Source organism: Artibeus jamaicensis, unplaced genomic scaffold (genome assembly GCF_021234435.1).
Source record: "Artibeus jamaicensis isolate MK-2021 breed Jamaican fruit bat unplaced genomic scaffold, CSHL_Jam_final contig_519, whole genome shotgun sequence".
NCBI classification, from domain to species: domain Eukaryota; kingdom Metazoa; phylum Chordata; class Mammalia; order Chiroptera; family Phyllostomidae; genus Artibeus; species Artibeus jamaicensis.
This window is the reverse complement of record NW_026521871.1, coordinates 53,617,474-53,631,579: the sequence shown is the minus strand read 5'-3', so window position 1 is coordinate 53,631,579 and position 14,106 is coordinate 53,617,474. Positions and strand designations below refer to the sequence as shown.

At 43.5% G+C, this 14,106-nt stretch overlaps 1 protein-coding gene across 1 annotated transcript in view; it reads left to right on the top strand.

Moving 5' to 3' along the window:
• Positions 1–14,106, top strand: part of SMARCC1 (SWI/SNF related, matrix associated, actin dependent regulator of chromatin subfamily c member 1) — a 109,180-nt gene that overhangs the window by 56,033 nt on the left and 39,041 nt on the right. Inside the window, exons 16-21 of the mRNA XM_037130408.2 lie at positions 361–474; positions 1,229–1,382; positions 2,140–2,253; positions 3,944–4,003; positions 11,685–11,943; positions 12,655–12,816. Coding sequence (XP_036986303.2) covers positions 361–474; positions 1,229–1,382; positions 2,140–2,253; positions 3,944–4,003; positions 11,685–11,943; positions 12,655–12,816 — 863 coding nt within the window. The remainder of the gene's footprint in view (positions 1–360; positions 475–1,228; positions 1,383–2,139; positions 2,254–3,943; positions 4,004–11,684; positions 11,944–12,654; positions 12,817–14,106) is intronic.

The following is a 14,106-nucleotide window of genomic DNA, read 5'->3' as shown; positions in this document are numbered from 1 at the left end:
TGAAACCAGGATGTGGTGAACCCTGTACAGTCGGCCCTTTGTACCCACAGGTTTTGCTTCTGCGGTTCAACTAACGGTGGATCAGAAACAGTTTTTTCCATCCGTAGTTGGGAATCCCCGGGTGCGGGGGGTCAGCTGTAGCTGGGGAGACAACATAAGGAACGGGGTGCTGCAGGCAGCTGTCTCCATCTGCACTCGTCGGCTGTGAACGCCCAGTACAACGTCGCTGTTTTTCATTGAAATGTTATGTTAGCTTTTTGTTGTATTCAGTTGTGAGGACTGTGCAGATTTTTAACTCTGTGAGTTACTGTTTCTGAAAGGATGTGTGTCTACTTTAAGAATTTTGTCTTTGCCTTTTAGATACTTGGCATATCGAAATTTTATGATTGACACATATCGCCTGAACCCCCAAGAATATTTGACCAGCACCGCTTGCCGGAGGAACTTGACTGGAGACGTGTGCGCTGTGATGAGGTAACACACCTGACGCTCAGACACATCGCAGCAGGCGGTTCCTGATACTTTTTGTTGAATGTTTCATTGAGCTGGATGTTTTCTGCTTAATAAAAAATAACTCAATCTTATGTATTTCATTTAGGGGTTGAATATTGGTAAGACTTGGGACTTGTTCCCCTTTTTAAGACTTTACAATCTTTTATCCTAGAGTCACATTATGAAACGAGCAGAGGTAGAGAGTGGGTTGCGATGGGGAGTGCCGCGGGTCGTACAGAAACACACCAAAAGGTGGCTCGCCTGTGAGCTTGGTCTGTGCGTGCCTCTCTTCACAGCATGGATCTGGCTTTTTAAAGATTCTATTTATTTTTACAGAAGGGAAGGGAGAAAGGGACAAAAACATCAATGTGTGGTTGCCTCTCATGTGTCCCCTACTGGGGCCTGGCCCACAACCCAGGCATGTGCCCTTACTGGGAATTTAACTGGTGACCCTTTGGTTCACAGGTTGGCACTAAGTCCACTGACCCACACAGGCCAGGCCTGAAATTATTAGGCTTTGTACTAGGTCTTGAGTGGCTATATTGTCAATATTACTTTGAGTTTATAGAAATTATCCCTCATTTAACAAACCAAAATTGTTATTACTTTGTGATGTTCATAGCCTACAGAGAACATGTTTACTTGTTGTTGGTTTTTTTGTTTTTTAGAGATAATGGTGGTTATAAAGGAGATGAGCTACATTCTCCAGATTTTAACTCTCAGCTTTATTCTTTAGAGTTCATGCCTTTTTGGAGCAGTGGGGGCTTGTTAATTACCAAGTTGATCCAGAAAGTCGACCTATGGCCATGGGACCTCCTCCGACTCCTCATTTCAATGTATTGGCTGACACCCCCTCTGGGCTTGTGCCTCTACACCTTCGATCTCCTCAGGTAAGTGGATGCTGCCTTCCGGTAATAGGCTGCCACATCCAGTGTTCATATTCGGGAATTGTCGTCTCACGTAACAGTGTTGTCGGTTAGCCGATGGGCTGGTTTGTTTGTTTTTACCCGTTGTAAATGTTTGAGTCCGTAAGACTATTTCAGTGTTTCAGGTAATGCTCTCCCATTAGTCCGAGACTCAGCCCCTCCTTCCATCATGTGTTAGAGATTCTCTTTCATGCTCGTGATTCTCTTAATCACTTATCATCAGAGACACTAACTGAACAAGCAGGCTGTTTGTTAAATTGTTTAAAACTTCCTCCCCTTCATAACACTTGGAAAGTGGACATCCATACAGGTGCTATTAAATACATTATGTCAGTTGCCTTATGTATAGCATTAATTTGAATAAGGTGAATCTAAGCTGTACATTGCCCTTCATTGTGAGTGGAATATAATATTTAAGTCAATTTGTTGCCTATTTTCTCTGTGACTTACAAAAGACAGAAAAATGTTTCTCATCTGTTTATTATTATCTCATCTGTTTATTTATTAGTATAAAATACTAATACTTTCACACTGCACTTCTAACAAAATTTCAATTTTGTTAGAAGTGCAGTGTGAAAGTATTAGTATTTTTTCTGTAGCATCTCTACAAGGAGTGAGTAATTTATTAAGTGCCAGCCAGTGTCAAACAATCCTTTAAAAACTCTGTGTCCTTGACTTTGCGGAGGTTACAACAGCTATTTATCATTTATCTGACTCACAGGTCCCTGCTGCTCAGCAGATGTTAAGTTTTCCTGAGAAGAACAAGGAAAAACCAATTGATTTGCAGAACTTTGGTCTCCGTACTGACATTTATTCCAAGAAAACCTTAGCAAAGGTAAGGATTTTTTTTCTTAGACACACATTGACTGCAATCCCTCGTGTCCTCTTTGTCCTCCGTCCTTCTGAGAAGCATCACTTCCCTTAAGATGCTTCATTCACTGTCTGCACTGTGAGGGGGTGAGCTCACTCCTTAATCTGATGGCATTTTATAAAATACCATCCACTTTTACCATTTTTTTAGTATAATTAGGTGATAGGCATTTAAAAAATAACTGTAGTTAATGTGTTATAAGCAAATAGAGGATGAAGTGGAGAATTTCAGCAGAGAATTGAAATCTGTAACAACCATCAAGTGAATACTGTTTAATTGAAAAATATACCTGAAATTAACTCATTGCATGAGTTTATCAGGACGTTGGATAGAGCAGAAGACAGGGTTAGTGAATTCAGGCATATTAGTAGATTTATTGAAACGGAAGGACCAAGAGAAAAAGAAACTGAATGAGAAAAGATAAAGGACCCTGGCTGATGTAGCTCAGTGGATTGAGCGCTGATTTGACTCCTAGTCAGGGCACATGCCTGGGTTGCAGGCCAGGTTCCAGGTTGGGGGCACATGAGAAGCAACCACACATTGACATTTCCCTTATTCTCTTTCTTCCTCCCTTCCCCTCTGTCTAAAAATAAACAAAATAAAAATCTTAAAAAAAAAAAGACAAAGACAGCACAGTATAAGAGGCATGTGAGATACTGTGGGAAAAAATAAACTCGTTTATTGTTTAAGTCCTGTAAGAAGGAAAAAATGGAGCAAAAGTGATATTTGAAGATGTAATGGCTGAAAATTATCCATAACTAATCAAAAGACACCAACTCAGAAAATAAGAAAGACTGAACAGATCCAAATTTGAACACAGAAAACCACATACAGCCACCTTACGCTTCAACTTGTGTTAGAAGCAGCCAAGGAGGGAAAGGGTGGGCGTGGGATTGGGGACGGACACATTAAATTATAAGAAACAGTAATAAAACTGATACCTGATTTTGTAGCAGAAATGTTAGAAGCCAAAGGACAAAGTAATAACATTTAAAATGCTGAAAAAGCCCTGGCTGGTGTGGCTCAGTGGATTGAGTGCCGGCCTGTGGACCAAAGGGTTGCTGGTTTGATTCCTAGTCAGAGCACATGCCTGGGTTGCGGGCCACGTTCCCAGTTGGGGGTGTTTGAGAAGCAACCACATGTTGAAATTTTTCTCCCTCTGTTTTTCCCTTTCTTCCCCTCTGTCTAAAACAAACAAAAAATCTTTACAATTTTTCTAAAAAAGTGAGATGACGTGAATTTGTTACAGCTGGAACCAGAAATCCTCTTGAGGACTTTATGTGTGTCGTGCAGGCTGTCCTTGAAACTTGAAAAAACGCTGCCTTCAAGTTACACCAGATATTTTCATTATGGTTGTCATACTGTAGCAGATTTATAGTATCCATTAAAATACTGTGCCTTTGTTAGCTTCACAAGGTACTTTCGTATCAAAATAATAGGAGTGTAAACTGTCTGTGAGTTACTGATGATAAGAAGTCTTTGAAAGAGATCGCCTTTTCTGTTGGAAGTTTAGGTTCCCCGAGTGTTTTCTTGCTGTTACTCAGGGACTCCTTTGGTGGCTTGCATAAAACAGCCAGGCACTTAGAAAGGAGTCCTGCTGAGCTCCATATGCAGCCGCTGAGGACGGGTTAATAATTCTGGTTTTGTTTTTCAGAGCAAAGGTGCCAGTGCTGGAAGAGAGTGGACTGAGCAGGAGACCCTGCTCCTCCTGGAGGTGAGCACGTTGATGGTGGAGCCTGTGTCCACTGTGAGCCGGTGGTGCATTTCTGTGGCCAGCGTTTCAGAGCTACCTTTGGGATATATTCTGAAATATTTTGATCCATGGAATGAATTTCAGTAGAACTTTCTTGGGTCTTTATTATTTAAATATCAAACCTAGAGGTAACATACTGGCTGTCAGTAAGGGAGATGAGGCCTGGATAAGTGTTATTTTGGCCCAGGTTGGGTTTTTTTGTTTGTTTAAAACCTGTTGCCAGCATTAAGCAAATATTGGAGCTTTGACAGAGATTTTTCACTTTCCCTCCAAAATCGGAAGATCTGGCAGTTCCGGGACCTCATTGAGCGGAGCGGTGCTTGGCTGCCCTTGAGCAGCAGATTGTGCCTTGGAGTTGAGCATGTCCCCAGGTTGCAGTTTGCCTTAACTCGGCCACCGGCTGCCGCTGTTGTAGATTAGTGCCAGTGCCCGTGTGCATTTGCGCATGTGCGGCCGCTGTGCTTCCCAGAGGGACCCCCGAGAAGGGGCTGAAGGGCCTGCTGCCATGGACAGCCCTGTTTTGTCCTTGAAAGCAGGAGACCGGTAAGCCAGTGATAATGCGAGGGATCTCTGTCAGGTTGTATTGAATTGTTACTTGGATTTCTTCGGAGATTCTTACAAATAATTGCACAAGGAGATCCTAGCGATTATTTTTCCTCTGACGAGTAGGAAATAGAGAAATTTGGGTTTTATTTTTAGCTGCCATCTCCGCAGAGGGGCCACTGGTTGGCGTTCATCTGGAAAACAGCAGCTGTCTGGGTGCTGCCTGGTGTTTGTGGTGGGGCGTGCCTGTGGGGGCTGGGTTAGGGCAGATGAGCGCTTGTGTTAAATGCCCTGGGGGTGCTTCTGCCAGTGGGTTAGACCAAGAGGACAGCGATCGGTTTTTTTGCTCAACTATGGTTCTTCAGGTGGGCAGTTCCAGGGTTCTTTCCACTGCTCAGTTCCATCACCATGATTTCACTTACATGTGGAGTCTAGTGAACAAAAATAAACTAACAAACAAAACAGACAGACTCATAGAGACCGAGAACAGAATGATGGCTCTCGGAGGAGGGGCTTGAGGGGCTGGGTGGAAAAAGTAAAGGGGTTGAGCAAAGGGGAGAAAATTCATAGACACAGACACTAGTGTGGTGATTACTAGAGAGAAAGGGGGTGGCTGCGGTAGGGGTTGTAACTCAGGGGCTGGTGATAAATGGTGCGGGAAGGAGACCTAACTTGGGGTGGTGAGCACACAGCAGAGTATGCAAATGATCGTTATAAAATCGTACACCCGAAATCTATAGGTTTTGGAAAAAAAGATTAGTGAAAAGCATGACGTTATACATTTAAGCAATTCTGTGATGTTTGGCCTAGTAGAATACAGCTGGATTTTCACATTTGCTCTCCACCTGATAATGTTGTTTAAATTTAAGCAGAGTAGGAAAATCTGGCATCACCTGGACATGTCATGGGAAAAGCTGGAGTATCTTAATGGCTTTTTCTAAAGGGATATTCTTTTTTGATTCCACATTCAAACTCTACCACTTGTAGTTTTGTAAAGGTTAGTTACAGTGTGGAATCCATTGATCTTTTGACTTACCTTCTATCCATTTATGATTGTGTAACATCTTGCATTGATAAGTTGGGAGATACTAGTTTGCTGAATTGTTCAGATCTTCCAAGTGTTGATAACAGTTCATTATACTATATTTTTAAAGTCTCATTTGGTAATACTGGTACCAAGCTCATCTCATCTGAAATTGTTCATGAAGTATTCGGACAGGCTTTTATGGCAGATGCATATTTTTCAGAATTCTGATTTTTTTTTAATCCTTGGCAGCTAACACTATCAGTTTTCCTGGAGATGACATTTGGAGAACTCTTGTTTGTTTTTCAGAAAATGTCAGTCGGATATCTGTGTCTGCACAACCAGTGATGTGTTAGCCATTTGCCCCAGTAAAAACAGTTTCCGGTGAAGAGAGTGGCTAGTTGAGCTGGAAACTGGAACAGCCTCACTGAGGCTTCCGTGCAGACAGCCACGGCGCTTTGACAGCCAACCGTTAGATCTCTGTGTGCCTCCCGTTTCACACTCCAGACATTTAAAACATGCAGGCTTAGGGGTTGAGAGTCCGTAAATTCATACTTTTCTCTGTTTCATTCGGGAAACATTTAAGTAAAGTTGGCATATTTGGTCTTTGCCAGTGTGTGGCAGTGAAGAATGAGTGACTGTGAAAACACTCGGGCGCCCCCGCGGTTGCTTCTGCCCCACCACTGCAAATGGAACACGAGAGAGGCAGAGCGCTGTAGCTCTGTGATGGAAACGGTTTTGATCTCCGTCCCCCTGAATCTAGTCCTTTTGGGTCCCAGACCACATCTTGAGATACACTGGTGATACCTCATGTTTCTGTGTTGGGGCAACTTCCTCATGAGTCCCCCCAGTTGCCACGGATGAAGAGTAATCATGACCGAGACAAGATGTGATTTGTTTGGGGAGGAGAAGTGGGCAGTGGCCAGTTTCTCAGGGGAGACAAAGGCCAGCTGCGGCCAGTTCCTCTAAGGAGAAAAAGGCCCTGAGCCCCCTGCTCTAGGGTTTTATTGGGTTGTAATACACAGGAATACTGGGCGGCAAGGATCAAACAGCAGATAACATTACAAAGAAATCTGAGGGCTTCAGAGTCTGTCAGGAACAGAGTTTTAGGGTTTCCTGCTGGAACCCTTAACATATGACTGAAAGCACTCCTAGCAGAGCAGATTTCCCAGGTTTATCAGGAAGTCTTTGTGATTCCAGATTTTTCCCCAGGACAGGCTTTAGCAAGGCAAGGAGCTGCACCCCTCCCCTGAATCAGGTATTCAGGCTTAAGGGGATTAGAGCCAGGAAGCACTTCTCCCAAAGGACAGGGGGACTCTGGCTATGTCAAAGGGGGGGGGGCATGTGGGAGAGTCCATTGCTCTTTGTTGCAGCCCCCCCCCCCAGTCCTTCCATGAAGGCCTCCCAAGTGATGGAGTCTGGCTTAGGTTGCCCCCCACCGTGAGGGGTCTTACCCGTCACTGACTTCCAACCAAGGTTTGGGGGCCGGGAGGGGAAACTGAGGCAGCATTTGCTACCAGAGACAAGCTTTGTCTCCTGCGGCTGGCATTCCAGAGGTCGTCCCTCGCCCTTAGCCACAAGGGATCGATACACAATTCCTAGAACCAGCACAGCTGTCTACAACATTTCTGTTAAGTTTTAATTTGTTTTTTCAAGTTTTTTTTAATATTTGTGGTTCCATAAGAAGTTTTAATGGTATATTAACTATTTTATTTTATTTTTTACACCTCTCTTTTCCTTGTTTGTCACAGTATCTTTCAGGATCCAAATTCAAAGAGATCGCTCCCCTCCCCTCCCCTCCCCTTTCTTCCTCTCTTTCTTTTTTAATTTCTCATCTGCCCACTCAGTAGCAGTGACATACAGAGAGCTGCTTTTCTGAGCCACTTTTTACTTATTTCAGGACTGTTTTGTCTAGTCATACGTGCCATGGGTGTTAATTTAGAAGGGCTCAGTGCTGCCCTGACTGGTGTGGCTCAGTGGATTGGGCGTCATCCCACAGACCAAAGGGTCACCAATTCACTTCCCGGTCAGGGCATGTGTGTGGGTTGCAGGCCAGGTCCCCTGTTGGGGGTGTGCAAGAGGCAACTGATCTATGTTTCTCTCACACACCGATGTTTCTCTTCCTCTCTTTCTCCCTCTCTTTCTCCCTCCCTTCCCCTCTCTCCAAAAATAAATAAGTAAAATCTAAAATTAAAAATAAAAGAGCTCAGTATTGTAGGGGGAATGTAACAAACACACTTTTCTGTTGGGTTCTGCAGAGAAACTCAGTTGTGCACCCCCAGCTGGGACAATAGGCCCTGCATCATTTCTTTTTGCTACACATTGATGCTCAAAATTTTCTCCTCTTCCATTGCACCTGGAAGACAAGTGGACAGTAAACACAGTGAGGTCAGCGTGGCTGAGTCACTGTTTACACCGAACACATAAAGAAACCTGCAGCGTCTGTACACGGTAGTGCTTATCCCTCCTGCAGGTGGAACCTGTGCAGTGGTTGGTTTTTCCTTTCAGACACACAGTTGAACTGACAGGTGTTGTCCAGGCTTACACACAGAAAAATAAAAGGCTTCCCAGCAGCATTGTTTGCCACTGACACCTGTTTACATAGTTTGTTTATTTGCTAATAGCTCAAGAGCATGAAGTCAGATGGAAAATTTTAATGAGTTTATAACCAAAAACACTGTCCATTTCTTCCTAATAAATTAGAAGACTCATTAGGGTTTTCAAAAAATTACATTATTTTATTAGATATCACACAGGCAGTATCCCAGATATTTTGGATTATTCTTGAAACCGTCCATTTTTATTTGAAAAAGATTTTATTGGGTGTGATCTCTATCCAAACACTGTTCTTATACGGAAGCCTGCTGCTTGCTATCCTGTGTTCACTCCCTTGTTTTATGATCAGTGTTGGAGACATTTCAATTTTGCAAACAAAGGCTCTACATTAGCTCTCTAAGAAAAATTTTGCAGAGGATCCATATGATGGAATGGAGGCTGTTTGAGTAAGATTGCAATTGTAAAATAAAATGTGTGAGGTGTTCCACCTGAAAATGTGTCATCAGTATAAGAAGCCACAGAAGGCTAATTCAGTCCTTACTGCAGTTTGAAATTACAGCATTGATAGAATCAGACGCCACGATGGAAGAAGAAATAGTGCTGTTCTATTCCGTAGTGTTTGAGCAGATTTTTTAAAGATGCTTTCAGAGCTTAAGTTTGCACTTGTTAAAATACTCTTCCTGGTCATTTGTCCCTGGGTTTGAAATTGACAACTTGAATCTGTGAGCTTTTGTGTTCTCCTGTATTAACTTGAGTACCTCCTGTGACTGCTTGGCTTTCTCGTGCCATGTGTTTATTTTCCCTTAGATAATTAATGGACATAAAATCTTGTACCTGCAAATGAAATTCATGAGGGTCATCAGTGTTTGTTTACCACTCACTAAGAGCGTGTCTTACGTATTTTCTGTTGGCTAGATTGTAGAAACAGTGGTATCAGGAGATACTTAGTGATCAGTGTCAAAGATTTTCTCACAGTATGCGTGCACTTAATATGCAACCCAAGAAATACTATTTTCTTTAGATGAGTATGTCTTCTGTTTGTTCGTTTTTTACATTTAGAGCCGTTAATTCCTTTACTGGTTCAGCCCAATTGCATGTGAAGTTCAGCAGAGGGGCCCTGTGTTTCAGGCACTGTGGCAGACACTTCAGATTGAGGGGGCGAGGCCATAGTCTCAATGATTAAGGAGTTCAGAGTCGATCAGGGGACAGAAACAGAGTAAAACCCAAAATGAACGCAGTGTCCTCAGCTTCACAATTGGAGACACACCAGAGCCCAAGACGCGTACAGAGAAGTGGCTGTGCCACTGGACTGGGCTGGCGAAGCTTCCTGGGAATGGACAGCTTCTCGCGCAGGGGGTCTTCTGTGTGGACCAGTGTGCACAGGGGGACTCAGGAACAGTGTTGGGGCATCTGGGTGTTCCTGGAACATTGCAGAGCAGGCAGAGAAGAGGCAGGCAGAGCCCCGATTGTGGTTGGCCTTAATTTCACAAGATAATAATGAGCAATGAAGTGGTTTTAGGCAAGAGAGAGCTGGTGTCTTGTGTGAAATGTACTTTACTGTGGCACCTGGAAGAGGAATGAATTTAAGGATAGAGAGGCAGTTTTAAGGATCCTGGTAAGTGATGGTGAAGACATGGATGACAGCCAGAGGCTGAGGTTGTGGTTCTTATGACAGGTCTGGTGGTACCTTCCCTCTCGGTGTCAGCCCTCCGTCAGTGCTCAGGCTCGGAATCTCACTGTTCTCAGCCTTACTGGCTGTTCTGAGTGTTGGCTCTTGCTTGAATTTTGCAGGTTGTAGGGTTCCTTAGCTTTATTCAGGAAAAAAAAACTTTCTGAACTTGGTTATTTTTGTCTGGCTGAAGGAGAATGTGTCAAGGAAAAAATGTTTAGATAACAGGTTGTTTGAAAAGATGATGATGGAGTATGCCCCCAGAATTCCTGCTCACAAAACTTGGAATGGTCCCAGTTACATGTTTCTGGCTCCACAGACCCTGGTAAGGTACATTGAATTTTTTTGTTTGTTTCAGTCTGGGTCTTTTTTCTCAGTAATTCCTTCTAGACTTCTCCAGGGTTGCTGACTATATAAAGGAAACCCAGAATCAGCCTTGTTTTTTAAGGAATCTAATGGGTGAGGCCATTTGCTGGCTTGGGTTTTGAGGAGTGCTCTAGAGAAACAAGGCCTGGAGCAGCATTTGGAGCCTGGGACCTGAACTTGCCGAGGCAGGCAGGCCGGCGGGGAGAGAACTGCGGTCACCGCGCTCACATCACAACATCGGCCAGCATACCAGGCACGAGAGCAGAGTTCCAGCCTTGCCACTCCAGACATTTGGGCCCCATTGTCTTTTATTGTGGGCTCTTAAGGGCATCGCGGAATGTTTAACAGCATCCATCATCTCCACCAACTGGGTGCCAGTGGCTCCTCCCCAGTTATGTCAACCAGAAATACCCCAGGCGTTGCCGAATGTCCCCGAGGAGGCCAAAGTGCCCCTGTTTAAACATCTGGCTCTAGAAGAGGCCATGCAAGGAGCCCTGGGGGGCAGCTGTCACACACACTCCTTTTCCCCAGTTGCTTCCCGGACTCCCGACACTGCGTGTATTTCTCATTTCTTTATGCCAGTCTATCCCTCCCCCTTTTGGAAGAGATTGTTAACTTTTTTTGTTGACATTTTTTCAGCATTTTCTGTGAAAAATCATAAATTTTCAAACTAGAAATTTGTGTTCTTTATAAATTGTAGTATCAGCTTCTGAATTTCTAACAGAAAAGGCGTGGAGTTTGAGTGGCAGTGGGCTGAGTCGGGTTCAGTTTGGAGAGAGCAGACGCCCTGCCAGCGCTGAGGCTTCTCGCCGGTGCACATGGGCGGGGGGGGGGGGTGGGGGGGTGGGGCTGGCTTTATTTAGGCCGTCGGTTGCCCTTGGCACGTTTTCTCCCGCATGTTGGCCTTGCATATTCGTCAACACACTTATTCCTGAGTATTTCGTTTTTGTGCTATTTTAAATATTTTAATTTCACGCAATTAAAAAAAGTTTATTGCTGGTGTAAAGAGAAATATAATTGAGTTTTTCTGTTCCCTTCTCTCCCGCAACCTTGCAGAACTTTGTAGTTTTGTGCCCTTCGTGTAGACTCCGTGGATTTTCTATGTAAATAACTCTATGTATGGATAAAACACAGTTGTTTTTCCTCTATAATGTGCATTCCTTTTAATGAAAAGTATAACCGTTTTGACTTTTTTTTTAAAGCTACGTAATAGCTCTGGTTGGTGTGACTCAGTAGATTGAGTGCTGGCCTGCGAACCAATGGTTACTGGTTCAATTCCCAGTCAGGGCACATACCTGGGTTGGGCACGTTAGAGACAACCACACATTAATGTTTTTCTCTCTCTTTCTCCCTCCCTTCTCCTCTAAGAATAAAATCTTAAAAAATAAAAAATCCTGTGTAAAAAATAATCGCAGGCTTCTGATGTTGCCACAGAGCACTCCTTGTTGCCTGCCATTAAAGCGCCTGCTCTGTTTCTGCCGTAGGCCCTGGAGATGTACAAGGACGACTGGAACAAAGTGTCCGAGCACGTTGGGAGCCGTACGCAGGACGAATGCATCCTCCACTTTTTGAGGCTTCCCATCGAGGACCCCTACCTCGAGAATTCAGATGCTTCCCTGGGACCCCTGGCGTACCAGCCTGTCCCCTTCAGTCAGTCAGGAAACCCGGTCATGAGCACCGTGGCCTTTCTGGCATCTGTGGTGGACCCTCGGGTGGCGTCTGCCGCAGCAAAGGCGGCTCTGGGTAAGGACTGGCCTGGGCCGTCTCACCCGCAGACATTGTCAGATAATGGTTTAATACTGTCTTTCATATTAATATTACCCCAGATTTAAATGTTATGTGTTGTATGCATTTCTGTTACTTAAATAACAAAAATTAAATAGTACACCTTAGATGCTATTTAAAAGTATTATAACAATTTAGACTAAAGCACCTAAAGTGTTATTAGTTTTAAAATTAAGAGTGTCAAGAATTGATGGGGACAAAAACATTTTATGGTATATTTTGTAATTCATTTGAAATTTTATATAACTGGCAAAAGGAGTCATTTGACATCATTGGATTATAATACTAATTATGATTCGAACTTTATCATATCATAGAACTTTTTTTTGGCTTTCTGGTTGTTTATCCTTGCAATTTTCTTTATTGTCAGTCTAGCTGAGCAGATAAAATCTGGACAGCAGTTTTTGTTGTTACTGTTAGATATTTAAAGATCTCTCTTATTTATGTAGCAAGATAGTACAGCATGTAAGGTAAGGTGCAGTCACAGGTCTGCGTTACTGTGCACAGGTTTTTGTTTGGTCTCGTTGTTTTACTGGAACAGATAGGACTGAGTCCCTAGAAAGGTCACTACACATAGGACACTGATATGTGTTAGATGGCCGAGTGGTTTACGATGAAGCAAATGTTGGTGTAAAACAAGGCCACTGTTCCATTTTCATTCTTGAACAGAGGAGTTTTCTCGGGTCCGGGAGGAGGTACCCCTGGAATTGGTGGAAGCTCATGTCAAGAAAGTACAAGAAGCAGCTCGAGCCTCTGGGAAGGTGGATCCGACCTACGGCCTGGAGAGCAGCTGCATCGCGGGCACGGGGCCCGATGAGCCAGAGAAGCTTGGTGAGTCGCTGCCGCGTCCCAGGACAGGGCTGGCCCACGTTGTGTTTTCCTGCGAGTGCAGTGATCAGTGTAAACCCGTCTCTTAGGATTAGTGTATGGCCTTTTTTCTCTTGTCTCTTTTTTTTTTTTTTTTTTTTAGATTTTTATTTATCTTTAGAGGGGAAGGGAAGGAGAGAGGAGGAGAAACATCAATGTATGGTTGCTTCTGGTGCATCCCCTGCTGGGAACTGGCCTGCAGGGAACCGGCCTGCAACCCAGGCATGTGCCCTGACTGGGAATCGAACCCCGGTTGTCTGGTTCGCAGGCCCGAGCTTAATCCACTGAGCTACACCAGCCAGGGCTCTCTTGTCTCTTTTTTTAATAGTGGTTAGAACTAAAATAGTCTCTCATGATTGTCGACAGTACTCCAGTTGTAAACTTTCTGGTGCCTGTTTCTAGATCTAGATTTTGAGCAAGTAGACACGAGAATACTGAAGGGACTCGACATTATTTTAATTCGCATGCTGCTGTGTAGGGTTAAATTAATTGTTGTTTCGATTATTTTTAAATTGAGATTAAATTCATATCACATAAAATTCTCTATTTTAACCACTTAAAGGTATATGGTCCAGTGGCTTCTAGTATTGTGTTGGCCAAAAAGGCCGTTTAGTTTTTTTTCTGTAAAATAAAAGACACATTTTTTTGTTTTTACCAGTAACTATTGATTTAGATATTTTGAGTATGTTGGCTATCTTCCTCTATTGGCTTCTAGTGGGTAGAGGCTGGGATGCTGCTAAACATCTTTCAATATCAAATTCTTTTCTCAAAGAATTATTTGGCAAAAATGTCAATAGTACAAGGAATTTTGCAAACCACTTTTGACACATTTGATCAGTCACAGCATCTTCTGCATACATTGCACAAATCTTTTGTGTTTCAGTTGAGTTTTTACCTTTCTTGAAATAACAAAGCATAGTACACCAATAGTGGTGGTGTATTGGAACACTGACAATGTTCCGTATCTTCTTCCATCTTCAATATTAACATGGCTGCACAAAAATTCACCAATTCTGGTAAATTTTTTCAGTGTATGCTGATTTGACAGCTGGAATCAGCACCACAAGGGCCCAGTCTGCTTGTGGGTAAGGGGAGAACTGACTGAAAGCCAGTCGAGAATTGAGCAAACTTCACTGTTCCCTCTCAGACCCCTCCCCCACATACAGTGCCATAACACAGTGCCAAAACCCTGGTGAATACCTAAGGCTCTGCCCCTTACTACCTAACAGGCCCACTGAGACAAAAAAAATGTGG